At 38.3% G+C, this 20,826-nt stretch overlaps 1 protein-coding gene across 3 annotated transcripts; it reads left to right on the top strand.

Annotated features, from left to right (window-relative positions):
* Positions 1–227: 227 nt before the first annotated feature.
* On the top strand, positions 228–20,554 carry LOC122875725 (SEC14-like protein 2). Of its 3 annotated transcripts, none has more exons than XM_044195171.1 (12): positions 228–365; positions 1,678–1,911; positions 4,476–4,551; positions 9,422–9,465; positions 10,377–10,439; positions 10,599–10,787; positions 11,740–12,007; positions 12,206–12,289; positions 12,402–12,508; positions 16,253–16,392; positions 16,915–17,084; positions 17,229–20,554. In XM_044195171.1, exons 2-12 carry the CDS (start codon positions 1,858–1,860, stop codon positions 17,378–17,380), a joined length of 1,347 nt encoding a protein of 448 aa, XP_044051106.1. In that variant the 5' UTR covers positions 228–365; positions 1,678–1,857; the 3' UTR covers positions 17,381–20,554. The 3 variants fall into 3 exon arrangements, with proteins under 3 accessions (XP_044051106.1, XP_044051107.1, XP_044051108.1); XM_044195172.1 differs by lacking the exon at positions 228–365 and having other exon boundaries at positions 1,505–1,911; positions 11,740–11,835; positions 11,947–12,007; XM_044195173.1 differs by lacking the exon at positions 228–365 and having other exon boundaries at positions 1,565–1,911; positions 11,740–11,835; positions 11,947–12,007; positions 16,915–17,088; positions 17,229–17,391.
* The last annotated feature ends 272 nt before the right edge of the window (positions 20,555–20,826 follow it).

The following is a 20,826-nucleotide window of genomic DNA, read 5'->3' as shown; positions in this document are numbered from 1 at the left end:
AAGGAGGAGGATTATTATCTTGTGTACAAGGCTGATAACTGGTAGAATCAGAAAGTACATCCAAAAATAAAGTAGTTTTAGCTTGCTACATACATACACACCGTACTTAGATTTTTGAAAAATCAATTTTAGCTTGAAATTTGTGGGCCTTCCATTAACTTACAGTTTTTTGACCGTTGAGTTTATACAACCAGAGACGAATGTAACAACTTGAGAGAGTGCAACCCCACACTTCCTGCTTCACTTTAATGCCATGCTTCAGACAGACTCAGATTTTATACACAGTCTATGACTCAGACCCGCTCCAAGTACAGCTGGAGTGCTGTATAAAACATTCAGACCGCTGTTTTACTTCTATTAACACGGTGAGTAATTCATTTTCATTGTCATATTTTGTGTGAACGAAAAGTCAAGTAACTTGTACCTGCTCCATTTTGCACCTGCGCAGTGTGACTATAATATCGTTAGTATTTAGGATATTTGGTCTTAAAGAGTAGCAGTAGTAGCTGATGGGAATAACTCAATCGCGGAATCAAACCAAAAACTGATTTTAATACTTATTGTTGTATGTGCGCATGTTTCAGATTGTAATTAATTAATACCAAAGATTGTCTATTCTCTTGAATCACTCAAAAAATGTATCTGATTTCCGCAAATGCCATAATTAAATCGTTGAATATAATTATGAGTCATTAAGTAAAATTTTCTTTATATTTTAATGACTAAAGATGTGTTAAATCAAGCATTTGACCATAGTGTAGTGAAGCTGGAGGGGTTATATGAGGGGATAAAGGTTCTGGAAGTGAAAGTCTTATTTAAAAAGTTAAGAAGTGTTATAATAGTGTCCTATTTAAGAAGTGTTGCCCCCTTTCCAAGTTAGCCTCTGTTTCACTAGTCTCAGCCCTACAATGTATTTATTTTTCTTTCATCCTTCTTTCTGGAAAGCTAAAACACAATACTGGGGTGTCAGTGATATTGTTTATCGATATTGCCATTATGTCATGTTATCATGCTATCAGTCTACAGACCTCTGTTGATCAAAAACAGGGTTAAGTAAACAAAATGAATTGCTTAAGGTTTTTTGTTAGTTTTGTTTTATACATATGAAGAGTTTGTCTCATGTAATGCATAACAGTGGAACATAAAGCTAATGTTATATATGTATATAATGTACATATATATTTATATTGGAAAATATCCTTATTAATATTAATATATACACACTGGGGTTCTCATTATTTAGACATAGGCTACATGTGCTGTCAAAGCTTCATGGTGAGCTGTACTTCTTTTAATGCTAACATGCTAACATTAAAAAGTAATGTTGTTTCTCTGTTAAAATGACAAGCTGATCACATTTTATGAACCAGTACAGTAGTAGATACCCATGTAGTTCATAATACTGACACAATTACTCGTTCTTTTCCAGAAATATTGGTTAAAGAAACTGTAAAACTACAGATGCTAGTGGAACAGAAGCTAGCTTGGAGAGAGAGAGGGGGGGGGGCGGGGTTTCCTCCTCTCTGTGGTTCGTGCTTTTTTGTCGCGAGGTATCATCTTGTCGTTTCTCTCGTCTTTGGCCGAGTCAGCCGGCTGGACTGGATGTCTAACTGCCGGTGCGACAGTCGTGTTTACATTTTTTTTCTTCCCCCTGGCCGTTTTTTCCTCACCCTGCAGGCAGCTGACAGCGAGGATAACAGGTCGCTGAAGCCGTGGATGAGCATCACGGAGAGGCGTCACACGCAGAAATCCGCCCGGCCGTCACGGTTAACGGTGACGGCGCTGTTTCTGTCCGTCTGTCTGTTAATTTGACTTTGAAGGAGCTCTGTCTTTATCTCGCATCTGCTGGCCGCAGACATGAGCGGAAGAGTAGGAGACCTCAGTCCTAAACAGGCTGAAGCACTGGAGCAGGTACGTTTAGCTATAATAATATTAATAATAATAATTGTGCTTTATACTGTAGTATTTCTGTTTTGGTAACTGTTATATAATAACCAGCCTGGTAGGCTACCACTTTCCAATAAAACCACACTTAATTAATGGTTTATGCGCTGCAACTAACAGTTATAAGCCACAACTTGTCATAAGGCTGCAACTATAACGATTATTTTTAATTTTTATTATCGATTCATCAGCGGATTATTTTCTCAAACATGTTCAGTTTCTACCATATACAAAGAAAAGCGTCACTTGAGAAGAGGTGTGCTCAGATCTTTATCGCAATACCACAGTGTAGAAAATACTCTGTTACAAGTAAAAAAAAGTATTAGCAACAAAATATATTAAAGTACCAAAAGTAAAAGTACAGAATGACCCATTTCAGAATAATATATATTATGTTATTAGATTATAGTTAGTACATCACTTTAATATTGTAGCTGGTAAATGTGGGGCCAATTTTATTGTATTTCTATATATTTTCTATATATTACTTATACTGCTTACTATATACTGCTGGGTAGCTTTTGAATTCAATAAATATAGTTGTATTGATAATAATAATAATAATAATAATAATAATAATAATAATAATAATATCATTTATTTGTTGATTTTATTTTGTAGCATTAATCTGAATCTGGAAAGTAACTAAAGCTGTCGAATAAATGTAGTGCAGTAAAAAGCACAATATTTGCCTCTTAAGTGTAGTGGAGTAGAAGCATAAAGTAGCAATACTCAAGTACAAGTACCTCAAAGTTGTACTTAAGTACAGTATTTGAGTAAATGTACTTAGTTATTTTCCACCACTGCATTTGAGAAGCTGGAAGCAGCCAATGTTTGGCATTTTTGCTTGAAAAATGACTAAAACGATTAATTGATTATCAAAATTGTTGCTGATTACATCTCTCTCAGCAACTACTGAGTAATCCATTAATTGTTTAAGCTAACAATTGTATTATTCTAAAAAAAAATATACCACAATTTGCCGTCAATCAAAGCTGACGCAGCAAAGGAATATGCTCCCGAGACAATAACTGATTTCTGGTGACTAGTTTGAGTCACAATCTATTTGCACGCTTTATTTATTTTGTTTTGTTTTATTTTATTTCTGTGGTTTTTGGTGAGAGACGTAAAGGCAGCCTTATCTCAGTCTCAGTTTTCTATCAATGAAACTTTATTAAGTTTTCAGCGTTAGTGCATTACAATACATAACTCTAGGCTATTTAAAATAATTTATTAGCCATTAGTAAAGTCATTAGTTGCAACTTATAAACCCTTTATAAAGGTTGTCTTATTAGAAAATGTGTTAGTGCACTTTACAGTGCCTGTGTTTATCTGCATCACTGCTTTCATATGACGTTATAAATAGTTAAGTTTGCTGTGATTCATTATAGTACAAAAGTTAGTTTAACTTAAGGGGATGTCTGTTAGCTGTATGTTTAGATTTAGAAGGGGAATTACACTAAATGGCCAAAAGTATGTGGACACACCTGTCCACATTATTTTTCATGGTTTTGGCTGGGCCTTTTAGTTCAAATTAAGGGAAATCTTAACATTACAACATGCAACGATTCATATATTTTAGACAATAGTGTGCTTCCAACTTGTTGGGACTGGCCTGCACAGAGCGCTGATCTCAACCCCATCCAACACCTTTGGGGTTAATTGAAATGTTGACTGAGACCCAGGCTTTGCTGCACAACATCTCCCTAACGCTCGTGTCTGAATGGGAGCAAATCCCTGCAGCCAGGTTCCAAGATCTCGTGGAAAGCCTAAAACCAGAAGAGTGGAGGCTGTTATAGCAGCAGGTTAATGCCGAGGGGTTTGGAATAATCGCCATTATGTTTTTTCAGCAAACATGACAAAAATGCACTGGTTGCAGCTCAAGTTTGAATATTTGCTGGTTTTCTTTGTCTTCTATTACAGTAAACTGAATATCTTTGAGTTTTTGACTGTTGGTCAAACAAAATGAGCAATGTAAATATGTCAAATGTCAAAATATGTCAACTTGGGTTTGGGAAAATTATGATGCACATTGTTTTTTTACTTTTTTCTAACATTTTGTCAGCCAAATGATTAATCAATTAAGCAATGATGTGCATTGGCAGATTATTTTGCAGCCCTAATGCTTGAGTGTCCACATACTTTTGGCCATGTATTGTAGTTGAAACCTAAAATGTGCTGACACGTTTGTTGTCTTGACTGTTTTTCTTCCCGTGCAAAAACTGTTTACAGGCATCCACTGTTGAACGTCGCCATTAAAGTGTGTTAAGTAATTAGTCAAAAAGTCGCAAGTTGGAGGAAACGAAACCTACTAATCTGAAATGAATGAGTGAAACTGAAAAACAACTGAATATTTTTAATCAAAGACAAGTACTGTATCTGCTCTTTACCTCCACAGTCAGAACTGTAACTGTAAAGCTTAGTTAAAGATTTCCCTGAAAGTCACTTTCTGGTAATGAATCCTCTTTGCGGGTGATATGCAAAACTTGTTGATAATATGTCTCTTCTTCTTCTCATTCCTCTGGCTACAGTTTCGAGAGAGGATACAAGACATTCTTCCTCAACTTCCTGCACAGCATGACCACTTCCTGTTACGCTGGCTCAGAGGTGAGTTGAAAATCATGAGGCACCTGCTGCTTTTCTCTGACCACAGCTTGCGCTCACAGAAAAAGCAAAACCCCTCCCATAATCCCTCTCCTTTGTGGTGAATTTGTGATTATTTGCGTATAATCATTTGTATTCACGGGGAAAATCTGTCGGTGCTGTTGTACGTTGAGCAATCAGCAGAGACTGCAGTGGTTTATTACATAAAAGGACATGATGCAACACCCCTGTTTGCTGGGGTTGAGAAAGAGACTCACATGGTTTTCTGAAGACGATGCGCAAACCACAACTGAAAAACCGAGCCTGTGATCATTCAGCAGCGGTTAAACCAAACCAGGAATACGTCAGGTTTTTCTTTTCACTTTTCAGACAAAATTTGACCGATTCCCAGACTCTGATTTTCCTCGGGTAGGCTGAGGCAGAGTATTTGCAAGTCTTGAAAAGACACTGAATTCATTTTCCTCAAAAACGGCCTTAGAAGGTATTAAAAACTTAATTTTAAAAATTTTAATATTTGCTCTTGCCTTCTGTAGGCGGTAATGTTAGTTATAAAATGTTTTTGTATGTGATTGCAGGCTGTCGGGAGACAGTTTCAGTCAGCACCATCAGCCCGCTAGCAAACACTGTCACTACTGCTACCTACAGCAGCAAGTAAGCTCATCGTCTCATAATGTGCAAGCGTCAGCTTTAGCAAAAACTCAAATGATTTAATCATTTTTAATTGGTTAATCCATCTATCCATTCATCTATCCATTTTCTGCCGGTTGCAGTAACTTATTTAGTTATATCAATAGGAATTATTGGTATAAACTGCTGGGAAGTACTGAAAAAATATATATAATAATGAATAATTCTAGACCATATCGTCCCTGCTGGTTTTTCTTCATACTTTTATACTTTGGCCAGTATAAACCATAAACCAGGTATTTAATGTGGTATTAAAAAGGTCTTAAACAGGTGAACCCTGGTTGAGGCCCTCAGATACTCGAGGAAATGGGAAGCAGCGATTAAAGGAGGCCTTGTGCTGATTAGTTCTGGAGCAGAGGTCTAGCACTCTGTGTATCAGGCTAATCCACGACTAATCGCATTAAAGGCACACTACGATGGACAACAGCCGTCTGCCAGGAGACGCTGATGTGTTTCTGTGGCCCTCCTGGGTTCACGTTCCCTGCAAGTTTCATAACAAGAGTGGCAGTGAAGGCGTACTGTTCTCTTCAGTGAAGACCACAGAGGCTGTGAAACGCCTCTCAGAAAGGTCAGCGTCACCGCTCCAAATGCAGACAATGAGGGTCTGTTTGGGCAATGTACGCTCTGAATGATTCAAGCTATTTCCCTTTCAACATGAACGTAAAGATGACTCCCATTCAAGCTGTTGGAACAGTGAGGATAGCTCAGTCCAGTTCATTGATTTAAAGCAAATGGCCTGAGGTGGCGCACAGTGAGCACTAGTGATTGACCTTATAATAATCTATCAAACCAAATGGTGGATTTTTATGTTGTGCATGTAAACCCAAATTCAACTCTGCATTGTGTCTAAGTACACCTTGTGATTCTAACAGTAATTCCATAATGCGTGCGATGTTGCAAGATATTTTCTTTAAATCAGTTTCTTTTGTAATCGATGTGTATGGCAAGAAGTCTTCCTGGGTCCCAGGGCATCACCTGAAATTCTGGCTGTGGCCACAATGCCAAAAACGATGCCTAAACTGGTTCAAAGTGAAATTAAAGTTAGAATTTACCAGTTGATATACAGTAAAACAAAGGTCCTTGGGTGGATCTGAACCCAGTTGCAGTTGAGGCCTCCTGAGTTGTCGTTCTCTTTATTCATGAGATATGAAATCCTCCACTTCTTGTGTAATAGCTGCTTTTTGTCCATTAAAGAATTGCTTTTTAAACAGCAAACATAAGAAGGTTTCAAGAACTGATTTCAGGTGAACTTCGAACTGTGTTTAGTGTAGCCGGCAGTAGAGAGAAGCATATCAGAAAAGTATATAAATGATCACAGTTTATGACCTACTGTATATGCCCTGAGCTAAATGGGACATAGCTCTATCCATTTGTGCATAATACTGCACAACAAATAAATGAAGAATATGTTTTGCTTCCTTCCTGTGTCAAGGTTTTCTCGTGATCTTGTGAGTGAAATAATGGATATGAAACCGTTTAACTGTGGGGTAGATCCAGTTAGACCCTGCTTCTCCCATATGATAGAAGATGAGTCCTGTACTAGAGGCCGATGACCTCCTCCTCCTGCCAGTGATTCGCTCTTGACAGTTTATGGCGAACACAGACGTCACAGGCTGTAAACAGCTGTTAACTGCCAGGATTTAATGAAGTTTGCAGGAATTTATGGGGCAGAAAATCTGGGTTTTCATGCAGTGATCTTAGTTGAACCAACTAAACAAGTCTGCCCTCAGATGATCCCAACTCCAACTAGGAGAATACAGTATCTCTGAGGAGCTCCATCTTAAGAGATAAAAGAGCCAGGGTAAATGACACCAATTCAGTCTGCGACTTACTGCGACTACACTGGCATATCGGTTGTACTGGAGTATGTTAAGACAAAGTACAAAGTATTATGCTGCAGTCTACATTTTGTGCCAGAGTTCAGTGAAACAGACCGTTGTAACAGCAGCCTCTTCTGAACACCACTCAAGTCCAGTTTTAGTCACAAGACAACTGTTTTTGGACATCATGGCCACATGCGTAAATTGTGACTCTGACTTGTCCTGGCGTTGTGATGACAAAAAATTTTCCTCTCTTTGACTTTGGCTTATATTCTTTCCAGAGCTATAGACATGTAAGACATGTTCTTAACTGTTTCAGTCTTTTTTGTTTTGTTTACAAGGGATTAGCCAGGAATTATGCCTTCACCAGATGGGTCACGTACTGTAACAGCAAGATATATTGTCTAAATGTAAATTTTATGTAATTTTCTTTAAAGGCTCTTTTTAAAGTTAACATTTCTTGAAAAGGTTTGAAAACCTACAGTAGGGCCACAACATGGTCACAAAGTGCATTGTCCCTCCAAGTTTCATTAAACCTGGACCAGTGCTGTGCGAGATAATGCCACCTAGTTTGACGGTGGTATCATTAAATGTTATCAGATCATGAGGGGAATGGGTTGTCCTCGTACCAGGTACATTATGATTCCTCTGATAACGTTATTTCAGATCATCAAATATCTGCACTTGGACAGTGATCTGGGTCTGATGTCACCTTAAAAACAAAGAAATGTCTGTTCCACACCTTCAGATTGTCTCATACACTGTTTCTTTAAGTGGTTTATTTAACTAAAATAATCCTACATTCTCTAATCAGAAATAATTATGCATAACCTCATTATACTATACGATACATTTCTATGTTAAGAAGCAGCAGGAGATCCACCCATCTATCCCTCCAGTACTGTGTATATTATATTATATTAGTAGTTAAAGGGTTAAAACTTGCAAAACCACTGTTATTATCCAGTAAGATGAGGTGATTGGAGCATAACGCTTATTACCGACTCAAAATAATACACGTCCTGGTGCCAGAATCTGCTTTGTGCCTTTGTAATTTTAAGTCACTCGGTGTCCTAGTTAAGGTGCCAGAATGGAGCATTAGGTACAGTGTAATCCACTGGTGGAGTAAGTTGTAAGTCTGACTTCACAGCAACAGACTGACTGTCAGCTGCAGAGCTAATCACCTTAGCTGGAGTATTAGCCAGTGCACTGTGTGTCAACTCTGTTCTGGATCAGTTAAGACTGACCATGCTGGAGAAGAGGAGGTCTTTTGAATGTTATACAAGTTTATTCCCAGAGGGTATCAATGAAATTTTTTTACAATTTAAGAGATTCTTTCAGATTCTTGGTATTTTTAGCATTTCCTAAAATGTCCCCCCCTGTGTCATGTGTGGATGGAGGCGGCGCCATGTAGAGAAACTTAATTGTAGGCTTTTTTTTTTTCACATGACCACATTTTAGTAATCTACTGGTTGTTTCAATTGACACCTCTTCTGTTGGTTGTCTAAGACTTTTATATAATGTTTTTGACTCTGTTTGACAAAAAGTTCCCTTGTTGGAGCAAGGATGCCCAAACTAGTGCCTCAACAGACAAAACAATAAGACAGGATCTGGTGGGATCATCAGTTGCTGCACTTTATTAAAAGCTTGGACTATAACGATGTGCTCTAGACCTCGTCCCTCCAAATCTTGCTCTTCTTTGTTGTTGTTATTTTTAGTGTTTCCTCTTTTAAGCAGATATAAGGTCAGGCAGATTTCCAAAGTGTGATCGTGTAAAATCTTTCCAACACCTCCACTACTTTACTGACTGAATGATTGACCCGTTTTAGCCTTTTAAAAGAGTTTAAAGATGCACTGTCATCACATAAGTTATCACATATCTTTACAGGACCTGTGTTTAATCATCATCATGACCTGGTTGAGTTTTTATTTGACTTGTGTCTAATAACTTTGAATGAGACAATCAATCAAACAAACTTGCAAACATTATTTTAAATCACACATTTTAGAATATCATTCATTGTAAAACATTTTAAAACTAAAACCTACTTGTTTTATATGGCTTTTTCTTGACTTTATAACTATATTTTTTTGTTTGTACACTTTAATCTCCTTTTTTGTATATTTTCGTCTTTGTCTCCTTCATTTCCCTCCTCCTGTAAAGCACTTTGTAACTTGTGTTTTGAAAAGTGCTATATAAATAAAGTTTGCTTGCTTCCTTTATAAGTTATAATATATAGAATATACTATAATAGTAAATGTAGTGTGTTGATTGTCTAATTGTCCCTCTTTTCATTCTGGTTAAAGACCATTCAACATTTGTGGACCAAGGATGTCTGTATTTCACTTTCCTTTCTCTTTTTCAGCCAGGAACTTCAATGTCCAGAAGTCTGAGGCCATGCTGCGAAAGGTAACATGTCACGCTCTTGTAGAAATGCAATACAGTACAAATCCTGTACTGTAAGTGAAAGCCGAGGTACAACCTCAATGCCTTCTCTTTCTGTGACTAATTAGTGTTGTGTGTGTGTGAACGTGCAGTTAGCACCAGCACACACTGTTCAGCCCATCAGCTCAGGAGTGGCTGCAGATTAGACAGTGGTGGTGTTGTAATGGTTCGCTGCGGGGAAACTGAGTCATCACAGCAGCCTGGGGAGATAAGATATAGATAAAAGGGATTAAATGAGTACTTAAGATGACAGAATAAGATTTACAGCTGCATTTACTGATATTTGCCCACTAGGGGCCGGAAGAACTTCATGACAACCTGACAGACACACTGAGCTGACATTCTGACATCTAGCTAGCTAGCTAGCTAGCTAACCACACTACCTACTTTTTAATAACACATCTAACAATAAGCCAAACTACATGGTAGAGGCTAACAATAGCAGTGGCTAGTAGTGACATATTAACAATAACATTGTCGCTTTTCTAAATTAGCCTAAGGCTACTTGTTAGCCAAAGCTAAAAGCCAGCTGTTTTTATATAACAAAATGGCCTGTGCGCCAATTTGAAACATTTCTTTCCCCTTTGTTGGTGTGTTTGTGGTTGTAAGCATGTGTTGGCATGTATGTGTGTGCTGTAGTGTGTACACAGCGGTACATGATCCCCTTCCTGCTGACGGGGCAGCTTTTATGTCACCTACTGTCTGAATCCTCCTAAGCCACTTAAATCACTAAATTGTGCTTGAGCGGATCTGCCATTGGACAAGCGGTCTATCATCGACAAAGTAAAAAAAAAGTTGAATGTACTTACTGTATATTATTAATCCTATGATTAATACTTTTGCTGAACTTAACATGCACCCATCTTTTCTTCCAGCATTTGGAGTTCAGGAAACAGATAAAAATAGACACAATAATCACCGAATGGCGTCCACCAGAGGTAAAACCCCCTAAACCTTTTAAACCATAACCTACTGTACGTTCAGACTACTTAAGAGTAATTTTAGGAAATATTTTTCTCAAATAAATGTGTCATGAATTGTCTTCACAAATATTCCAGTCTGATGAAAGCAGTCGTTAATATGACTGCTGTTTGCAGGTGATAGAGAAGTATCTGTCAGGAGGGATGTGTGGTTATGACCGTGAGGGCAGTCCCATCTGGTACGATGTCATCGGACCTGTGGATCCCAAAGGCCTCTTCCTGTCTGCCTCCAAGCAAGACTTCATCAAGTCCAAGATCAGAGACTGTGAGGTCCTGCAGAAGGAATGTAACCTCCAGTCGCAGAGGGTAAGAGCAGAGACCACAGAGATCCACTGGTCCTGTTCACACGTTGTACTAAAATGTGTCTTCGCCTGAAGTTTAGCAGTGTTTATAGAAGTGGAGGGAGCCACTGTCTACCTCCCAGCTCTAAAAATGAGCCAGGAACACGTGTCTACACTAACAAACGTCCTGCGGCTCCACACAAGGGGTTGAGAGATTAATCTAAGACGTTACCAGATGATTACAGGGGTAGGAAATAATAAAAAAAACAGCCTCACAAATTAGGATTACTTTTTGGACTTTGTGTTTTTCTTGTGAAATACTGTATAATTTTACCTCTTTATGCTTTTAAAAATTATTCAAATGAAACAATCTGAGAAGGTAACAGCACTCTTTAGTTGAATCGCTCGCAATTTATAGACATGCAACTTGTCACAAGTAGACATGGCTTAAGTGGTTAAACCACTGCAGTAGTGTTTATTTTCCTCTCTCAAACAGTACTCAAGAAAAGGCACTATATAGCCACAGCAATCCTCTTCTCTTTTCAGGTTGTATGGGCAAACACAAATGTAGCTGCGGTATCAGTTTTCCACTTCTAAAATCTCTGAAGTCCTTTTCATTTGCCACAGCGCAAAAAGTTATAAAAACATGACATATATCTTTAGATAAAGAAACACAACATGCAACTTTATATTGCTACATACTATGCCCATGGATATGATTTGTCAGAAAATGTATCAGTACATGACATTAATTTGGCAGAAAAATGTCATCAAAGTAACTTACATTTGGGGAGCAATTTGGGGTTCAGTGTCTTTCTCAAGTTCACTTTGTGGACAGGAGGAGCCAAGAATGAACCACCAACCCTACAATTAATGGCCAGCTTCTCTACCACCTGAACTACAGCTTATATTTTATAGATAATCTTTTAGTTTCACAGATTAAAATTTCCTGTCTTCCTGTCACTGTTTCCAACCAGCTGGGGAGGAACGTGGAGTCAATCACCATGATCTACGATGTTGAAGGTCTGGGTCTGAAACACTTATGGAAGCCTGCTATAGAAACATATGGAGAGGTACAGAGACACACATACAGTGTAGACAAAGACCTCACAAAACTAAGACGTGAAGCAGACTATTCGGATGGTCGACATCTCCAAGTACAGTATGTTCCTCTGTGTCTCCAGATCCTCCAGATGTTTGAAGACAACTACCCAGAAGGCTTGAAAAGGCTGTTTGTCATTAAAGGTGAATTTGTCCTTCCTCCATGAATGCACGTTGCAGTAAACGAGTGATAGTCCAGATGACGAGAGTAATTAATGGATTCCACCTGCGTTTTTGTATTTTTCTTTGTTTTGTTTTTTTATCATCGTATCCTGCTTTTGAAAGCGTTTCGATTATTGCTGCTTAACGTTTGATTAACACCTTTAAGTTTTTCTCCTGCAGCCCCCAAACTCTTTCCTGTGGCCTACAACCTCGTCAAGCACTTTCTGAGTGAGAACACGAGACAAAAGATCTATATCCTCGGGGGTGAGACAGTACACGTCACTGCATATTATTTTGGAGAATATTTCACCCAAATACCAAATTCACTTAATGAACTGATGAACTAATGAGTGTTGCTGTTTCTCTGGTTTGACAGCTAACTGGCAGGAGGTTTTACTGAAGTACATTGATGCAGAGGAGCTGCCGGTGATATACGGGGGCAAACTGACGGATCCTGATGGAGATCCTCGCTGTCGGACCCGGGTGAGTCAGTGAATCAGCAAGCCAAACTGCACACCCATGGGTGCTGTTCTTTTGGTGCTAAGGTGGGCTGATGATGAGTTGGAAGAGACAAGTCTCTGTTGCAGATGCTGCGTAATTATTTTGAGATACTAACAATACTTGGAGATGCGCTCATTGACACATTTATGAGGAAATATTCTCTTAGATTTATTGTAAGTGACCTGAAATAACTTAGATATTAAAGACTGTCCTGTTAAATAAACAGTAATCTGCCACTAGATGTTGAATATTTTAAATCTTGTTTAAAACCTAATCATTTTCATAATAATTTGTGACCTTGTGAAGCTTTGCACCAGTGGTTTTATAATGTCTAATTGTCATCAAGCCTTTGAATCATTTTTCAGCATGTGACAAATGATGAAGACAACAAAGTACATATTTGAAGTCCTTCATTTCCTCGCTGTTAGTCCGCGCTGTTAATAACAGCTGTTCCCGTGTTGACAGCTACCATTTTGCCGTTAATGTGGGCTTTTTAACTTTGCCTGGCGTCATTGCACTAACTCTCCACTTGGTGTATGCTTGGATTATAATTATTATTATTGTTTTCACTTTATATTATTTAGAAATTGTATTTAGTATTATTGAGTTGATTGAGTGTTGGAGATTGGATGGAGATTTCGCAGATGGAGCAAGCTGTCTCCTCTCAGCCGTCAGTTTTCTCCCCAAATGTTATTTAATCCTAAAATGACTTAAAGTAAAAGCAAAAATGAGCACCAAATTAATAATGTAGGCATATACAAAATCCAACTGTTTATTCCTTTGAGTGACACCGCTCAGCCACAACTTAAGACAAGTTTAGTGACAAGTTTTTGCACTTGCATATGGTTAAAATCAATGTCACCCTTTAAATAAGGATCATTTTCCGGTATCCATATTTGTCATGATATGGAAAATGTATGCAAAATCACATACAATGATAAAACTAATGTTCAATGTAATAAACTATGTCCCAGTTGTATGCATTACTTAAGACATAACCCTTCACACATATAAAACAAACAAACAAACAATGTTGTTACTTTCTTGGAATCAGAAATTTGAGCAACAAAAATGTATAATGTTATTGTCACAATACAATAAGACCAAATGTCAATATACAATGATTATTGGCCAGTCCTTGTTTTGAAGGATATGAGGCAACTTTGCAACAACTGTCAGACAGACAGAAGTACCAACAGTCCTGCAATGGATGCAAGTCGGATTCCAACAACAGCTGATCAGCCTACTGTAGAGTTTAAAAAAACAGACCTGCAACTCAGTGCTGAAATAGGAAACAGTACGCTTGCTTTGGAGTAGTTTCATATATATGGACTCTGCTTTTATGTACTTGTGAGTCCTGTATGACTTTCAGTGGTTTGCATGGTGGTTGAGCATCCTGTGCTCATGTAGTTTGGCAGCTTGCGGCTTTGCTTCTGTGAGAGACTGGCTGGCTAATATGCATACTGTGCACTTGGCATGATGTGGGTTTACATTTGACTGGCAAACTATGTGTATGTGAGGCCCCATCCCACCGCTTTTTCCAGTTTGTCACAGCCAATTCGAAAAAATAAAGAAATAATTTGCCTAAACAGGAATAATGCAATGTGACACTCTGAACACAGTGGATGAGATGTTTTCTAAAACACCGCATCATAAAATGTTAATGCTGCTAACACTGGCTGTGGCAAGGATCCTGTTACACATGAATGAGCCAATGTGATCACAGCAGGTCAATGACAATGCAAGGACTATTCTGGACTGGCTGTCCATAGCAGAATAAATCAATACAACTGCACACGTGTTTCTCTCTGCCATACATATACCAATATAACAAGGAACGAATGCAATTTGTGGGTTGCTCGGTTGCATTGAACAGATGGTGTGCTGTGTGAATTATAACAGGTACAGAAGACATTTCCCTGTATTTGCAGACAATCCACAGGAAATTTCAGATAAGAAGTTAATTACTTAAGACTCAAGAAAAACTCCCACTTCCTCCCCGCTGCAATCCTGCCCTGCTGCTTAGAAATGGCCTCAGCACACGAGATGCTGTCAGACCTGAGATGTTTTAGTAGGCAGTGTAGTATCGAAGCAACAAGTGCAGAGAACAGCAGCTTGAGTAGTCGCACTTATAGATAATACTCTAGACTGACCCTGCGTTTGTCACTGTTTTTGTAGATAAATAATTGGGCCCAGGACAGATGAGGAACAGGAAGAGAGAAATTCATTTCGGCTGCATTCAAGATTCAAGGAATTGAGATGCTCAGCCTCAAAATGTTTTTTTTTTCTACCTTTTGTTTGAAAGTAAACTTTTTTTAGTTAGCTAGCTGTTTGTCCTTGACATTGTACTGTATTATTTTGGTTAGGTCATAGGAACTGAGTTATCTTATTAAAGGAATAGTTTGACATTTTGGGAAATAAGCTTATACGCTTTTGCCGAGAGTTAGATAAGAAGATTGCTACCACTCTCACATCTGTACAGTTAATATAAAGCTACAGCCAGGAGACAACTGGCTTAGCTTAGCACAAAGACTGGACGCAGGGGGAAACAGCCTGGAAGTCACTGCGCCTGGTCAAGAAATAGTCCAGCACAAAACATAAACCACAATTTACACTTTGTTTTGTTGGATTTTGTTACATTGGACAGAGCTAGACTAGCTGTTTCGCCCTGTTTCCAGTCTTTGTAGTGTAACATTGTGTATTTCCGAAAATGTTGAACTATTCCTTTAAGATTTGGGCATCATTTATGGGCCTGAAATAATGCACTTATACCATACAATTTGTTTGCAAATTGCATGTAAAGAAAACATTTTGGTAGAGTTCAAAGAAACATTGATCCAGTCCCTGCGTGTGCATTTGTCTGCAGGGTTCATTATTGTCGGCTGTTATTTAAAAAAATCTGAGAATTTATTTATTTTAACTTGTAAAAATTGGATTTATTATTTTTACAGGAAACATTTTCTGAGCTGTTAATGTAGTAGGAGGATCCTGTCGGTTATAAATTGCAGTGATCTGTGCAGCAGATGATAAGATAACATGAAATCTTGCCAATCTGCTTCCTTTAAAAACTTTTGAGCCTTATGCATCTTGTATGTGAGCTTTTTCTCACACTTTTCCTCCTTCAGGTTCAGTCAGATCTCTGCACAATTTATGTAAAGAATCAAAAATCATGAGATGCCTGATGAATCTTTGCTCTCTAATGGACTATATGACAATGTGTGTTTTTTCTGTTAGTAATGCCTTTCTTTCTGCATCTTTTCTTTTTGTCAGAGGCAATTTGTGTTAAGTTTGAAGTTTCTGCAAGATTTTTAGAGAAGTGGTTTCAGATGAGTTTGACTTCCCTTATAAAAATGCTCATATCCGAGGAATATTTCTTTAATATACATAATGTTAATTATCACCTGATGGATTTAACTGACACTCTGGATTAAACTCATCCCACTTTGCTGACCTCTGTTGGTTGGTCCCAGTACTGCACTGTACAGCACTGGGAAGTTGATTGGTTTGATATTTATTTGTAAATAAACAAAAAAGTGGTAAAGAGAGAACATTGTTCTCTTTTTTGTGCAAAAGATGTAAAATTACAAGCATTCAGACAATGTCACAAAGTCACAGTAAGTGATGGCTTTCTCTTTTTCCTCATTTCTCCTGAACTCAGACTTTCAACATTTCATATATTCAACTTTTTGACATCCATATCCTAACTCTGTTTATGCACTGCTGCAGATAAACCATGTCGGCCCAGTTCCCTCCTCCTACTACGTGCGGGACCATGTTAAGGTGGACTACGAGCAGTGTATGACCGTCAGTCGAGGTTCCTCCCAACAGCTGGAATATGAGATTCTGTTCCCGGGCTGCGTTCTCAGGTCAGCTGGATGCCACACGTTGTCTCACAGTGGCAGCAAAGGTGTCAAAAGTTAGTCAAAGTGATTTTAGAGCTGAAAACATTTGTTGATAACAAAAATGATCAACAACACTTTTGATAATAATCGTTGAAGCCATTTATTAAGCAAATATTCACTGGTTCCAGCTTCTTAGATGTGAGGATTTGCTGCTTTTCTGTTTCATATAATTGTTAATTGAATATCTTGGACCGTTGGTTAGAAAAAACAAGCAGTTTGAAGATGAGACCTTAAAGTCTGGAAAATTGTGACAGGCATTTTAACTATTATCTGACATTGACTTTTTTTTGGCATAAGGCAGAGTAATATCACGTTCTGTATTGTGGTAATGCCACACCTAACCCAATGAATTTATGAAACAGAAATGTTTGTTGTTGTTTTTAACTGCTTTAACTGTTATTCAAATGTTGTGCATGACACCAAATATGTCAGTCAGATAAGCAATGTTTAATTAATTTAAAAATCTTTTTTTCTCCATCTTGGTAGGTGGCAGTTTGCCACTGAGGGTGCAGACATTGGTTTTGGGGTGTTTCTGAAGGCTAGAAAGGGCGAATGGAAGAAGGCAGCTCAGATGCAGGAAGTCGTGCCCAGCCAGCGCTACAACACCCACTTAGTGCCCGAGGACGGATCACTGACCTGTGAACGCCCAGGAGTCTGTGGGTAACCTGTTCAGTAACACTCAGCATAGACTGGTGCTCAGAAGGCTTTATGATGTGTAACCATATCAGTATGCAGAGTTGTTGAACATTAAATCAGATTCAGTAGTATAGTAATTATTCTGTTCTGTTTGCCTTCCCCAGATGTTCTGAGATTTGACAACACCTACAGCATCTTCCAGGCCAAAAGAATCAGCTTTAGTGTTGAGGTCCTGCTCCCTGACCACTTACAGTCCCCACGGACCAACGGGGGGACCAGCAACTGTGTGCAAGCTGAGGGCAACAGTCAACCATAACCAAGAAGATGACACAATGTGCCACTTCCATGTTGTCAGATCAGTAATGTTTAGCCGCCACTAGTAAGCACAGCCTGAGAGACTTGAGTTCAACAGGAAGTGCAACACGCTGCCAATACATGAAAAGTATTTAAGCCATGTCAAGATCTGAATGTTTGACCCTTTAATCATCTTTAATGATGACCTTATTCACGTGCCGTTAACTTGGAAACATTTATGAAACAAAGGAGGGACACACATAATATGGCCAAAAGTATGTGGACACCCGTTACTAGGCTTGAGCGAGTACTCGGCTGAAACGAGTATCTGGTACAGATAATGTCCTTTGGTACGAGTATCATCAGTAAAATGTGTCAATAATCAACTTTATAAAAAAAAAAAAATTAACTTGTTCTGTAAATAGTTCTATTACTCTTGTAATCAAAAACATTGCTCTGAAGCTCAATTCAGAGGCTGCTCTGTAAATAGTTTTCTAATAAATACAGCAACTTCTGATCAACCCATATCAATTTCAGACTAGCAGGTAGAGCTGGTGCAGATCAATAATTTTATTAACAAAAAAAGGCTCAAACTGAATTGTCTCAGCAGGTAAGCAGTCCAAAACAGAAACACAAATCCAACAGTGAGCAGGGGAAATCCAAAAGCCACAGACAGGCAAGGTACAAGGGACATGAAGAATCCAGGGGAGCAACAAACCAGGGTGCTTGACAGAGATACAATGTACAACGACGAGCCAACACAGAACAAAAGGAAGAACACAGACTAAATACACTCAGGTAGGGGAGACAACGAGACACAGGTGCAACTAATTAGGGCGGGGCAAACAATCAAAACTGGAGGGAAAAGCAAACAAAGACAGGAAGTGAAACAGCAAGACATGAGGGAAGAAGGCTATTTCAAAATAAAACAGGAAATAACAGAACACAAACCCGAAACCATAACAGTTTCAATATGACAATGCCCCCGTGGACAAAGCAGGTCCATAAAGAAATGTTTTTCCCAGTTTGGTGTCTAAGAACTTGACTGGTCTGCAACCTCAACCCCGTCCAACACCTTATCACCCAACATCAGTGTTGGACCTCACTGATGCTCTTGTGGCTGGATGGGAGCAAATCCCTGCAGCCAGGTTCCAAAATCTGAGCGGAGGCTGTTATAGCAGCAGATAAATGCCCATGGTTTTGGAATGAGATGTTCAACAATACCATATGGGTGTAAAGGTTGGGTGTCCACATACTTCTGGCCATGTGGCAAAGCTTCATATTTAATGTATCTAGTTCTGTTGTAACATTTGATTGTTGCTAGGAGACTTGAAAATCCTTGGACACAGATGTTAAGTAGCAAATTGATGTTCAGCTAGTTACCTCAAGAGTTAACAGTATATCATCGCAATATTAGAAGTCTGTTAGCTCACCAGCAAGTAAGCTAACTAGCTTTCCTGCTAAAGTCAAGTAACAGTCTTGCTCCCGAGATTGCTATTTATATTGGTAACATTATGCATCTCCGTCTTAAAGGGGAACTCCACCGATGTTACACGTCAAAGTCTGTTTACAGGTGTTGGACAGTACTACTGCATATGTGAAAAAAGTTGTTTAAAGCCTTTTGTGGCTCCAGAGGCAGCTGCGCGTAGTCGGATAAATTACCTCAAGTGATGTCACATGAGTCAGCGTCGGTTGGGGCTGAAGACTACAAGTTTGAAAATTTAAAAAATCGGGGTGTGGAGTTTGAAAGAAGTGAACTTACCAGACCTCTGTAGCCCTTGAGGCTAGTGGCTTGAGGCTACATTAGCCGCTACTAGCATAACACACCTGAATCCCTGACAAACTGTCAGTGGTCGAGTTGCATTGTGGGTAATGAAGGTTCCAGGTTTTGACAAGGAAGAAGACTGCATTGAATAAAAAAGATGATTTCTGTTAATGTAAAAGCAGTGCAACGCTAAATCGGTGGGGTACTCTTTCAAGACTCTCAGTTATATGTTGACATTTTTAGTTTTTAAAATGTTTCTCACAGAAAATGTTTAAAATAGCAACCAAGTGAATCAGGTCAGTGCTACCACAACCTGCTTTTATGGCACGATGTGTGAAATAGGACACTACGCCTATAAAAGAGTGAATCTATTTAATTTTTTATGAACAAAACAAAGGATAAACATTTTATACAGTATTTTTTTCTATGCACATGGCATAAATATTAGCCAACAACAGTATAAGCATTTCAGTTTATTTATCTAAGAATAAGTTGAGACTTAATGTAAAGAAAAAAAGAAATCCTCTCTGCCTCCATGTTTGATCAGAAATAATAGAAATTCAAGTTTCCATATTGAACATTCCTTTGAGTCATCTCATTATTACACATGGCAGCTTATGGGATAATTTATTATGAGTTTCAAAATTAGGCTTACATTCCTCATTCGATGGGCCTTTAATGGTTGTCTCTTTGCCACTTATTAGTATAATATTAGCAATGAACTTTCACAATTGCTAATTCCTTTAAATATTTATTTCCTAATTTCTAATCTATTTCCAGAAATTCGTTGAAACAAGAATTATTTTATAATACCGAAATATTATAGTCTATATATATACATATATATCAGATTTCCTCTAGTAAGGAGCATTAATGTTTCATGCAGTAATGTAAATGAAAATATGGTAATCTCACCAGACAATTACTGATTGTAGATTGTGGCTGATCATTATTTTCGTATTTATATTGCAACCATATTGAAACACTTTTGCAACAACCTGTTAAATCATATGGGAAAAAACAAGCTTACTTTTCACATATGATGAAGAAAACATAAACAATTATAAGAGAAGTAAATAAATCTGTTGACACCAGCTGAATGTCTTTAAATTCCTCCATTTAGAGTTGCAGATTTGCCATGAAGCATCTTTATAACATTGACACATCTCTTCCACGCCTCTGTCATATTAAAACTGTCAAAGCTTTGTTTCATCGAGATACAGTAAGAAGTCAGTGAGAAGAAAATTCTGTTGTGTTTTGATTTTTGAAAGTGTGGTGACCTTGTTTTATTTATTCATTTTTACATGTGGTTCTTAGATTCTTTCTTTAAACAGTCTCAAAACTTGTTACAAAAGCCAGTGTTCTGTAATGACCAGCGTGTATGCCGTGGTAAATAATGTTTTGAATTAAAGATTTTATTTACTTTGAAAATATGACCTAACATGCCGACAGAGACAGCAGTAAGATCAGTGGTTTAGGTGAGGGGATGTTGTTGAGAAACAATGCTAAAGAAACCAAACACATCACAGCCTCCCTTACACTGTAGTGCCTGAGAAGCATTATGCTCAGGGGTTCCCAGTTGTACTGATGGGACAGCCCCGCCTATCAATAACCAGCACAACAATCCAACAGGTACACCCATGCAGGCCAGAAGGGGTTCACAATGTAGCTAACGAGTCAGCAAAACAGAGCAACATTAGTAT

This window comes from Siniperca chuatsi, linkage group LG5 (genome assembly GCF_020085105.1).
Source record: "Siniperca chuatsi isolate FFG_IHB_CAS linkage group LG5, ASM2008510v1, whole genome shotgun sequence".
NCBI lineage: Eukaryota > Metazoa > Chordata > Actinopteri > Centrarchiformes > Sinipercidae > Siniperca > Siniperca chuatsi.
This window is presented reverse-complemented; position numbering and strand designations above follow the sequence as displayed.

Coding starts and splice junctions, on each gene's coding strand:
- LOC122875725 (XM_044195171.1), top strand. CDS start 1,858: ATGAGCGGAAGAGTAGGAGACCTCAGTCCTAAACAGGCTGAAGCACTG. Junction 1,912..4,475: donor AGGCTGAAGCACTGGAGCAG/GTACGTTTAGCT, acceptor CTCTGGCTACAG/TTTCGAGAGAGGATACAAGA. Junction 12,008..12,205: donor AAGGCTGTTTGTCATTAAAG/GTGAATTTGTCC, acceptor TTTCTCCTGCAG/CCCCCAAACTCTTTCCTGTG.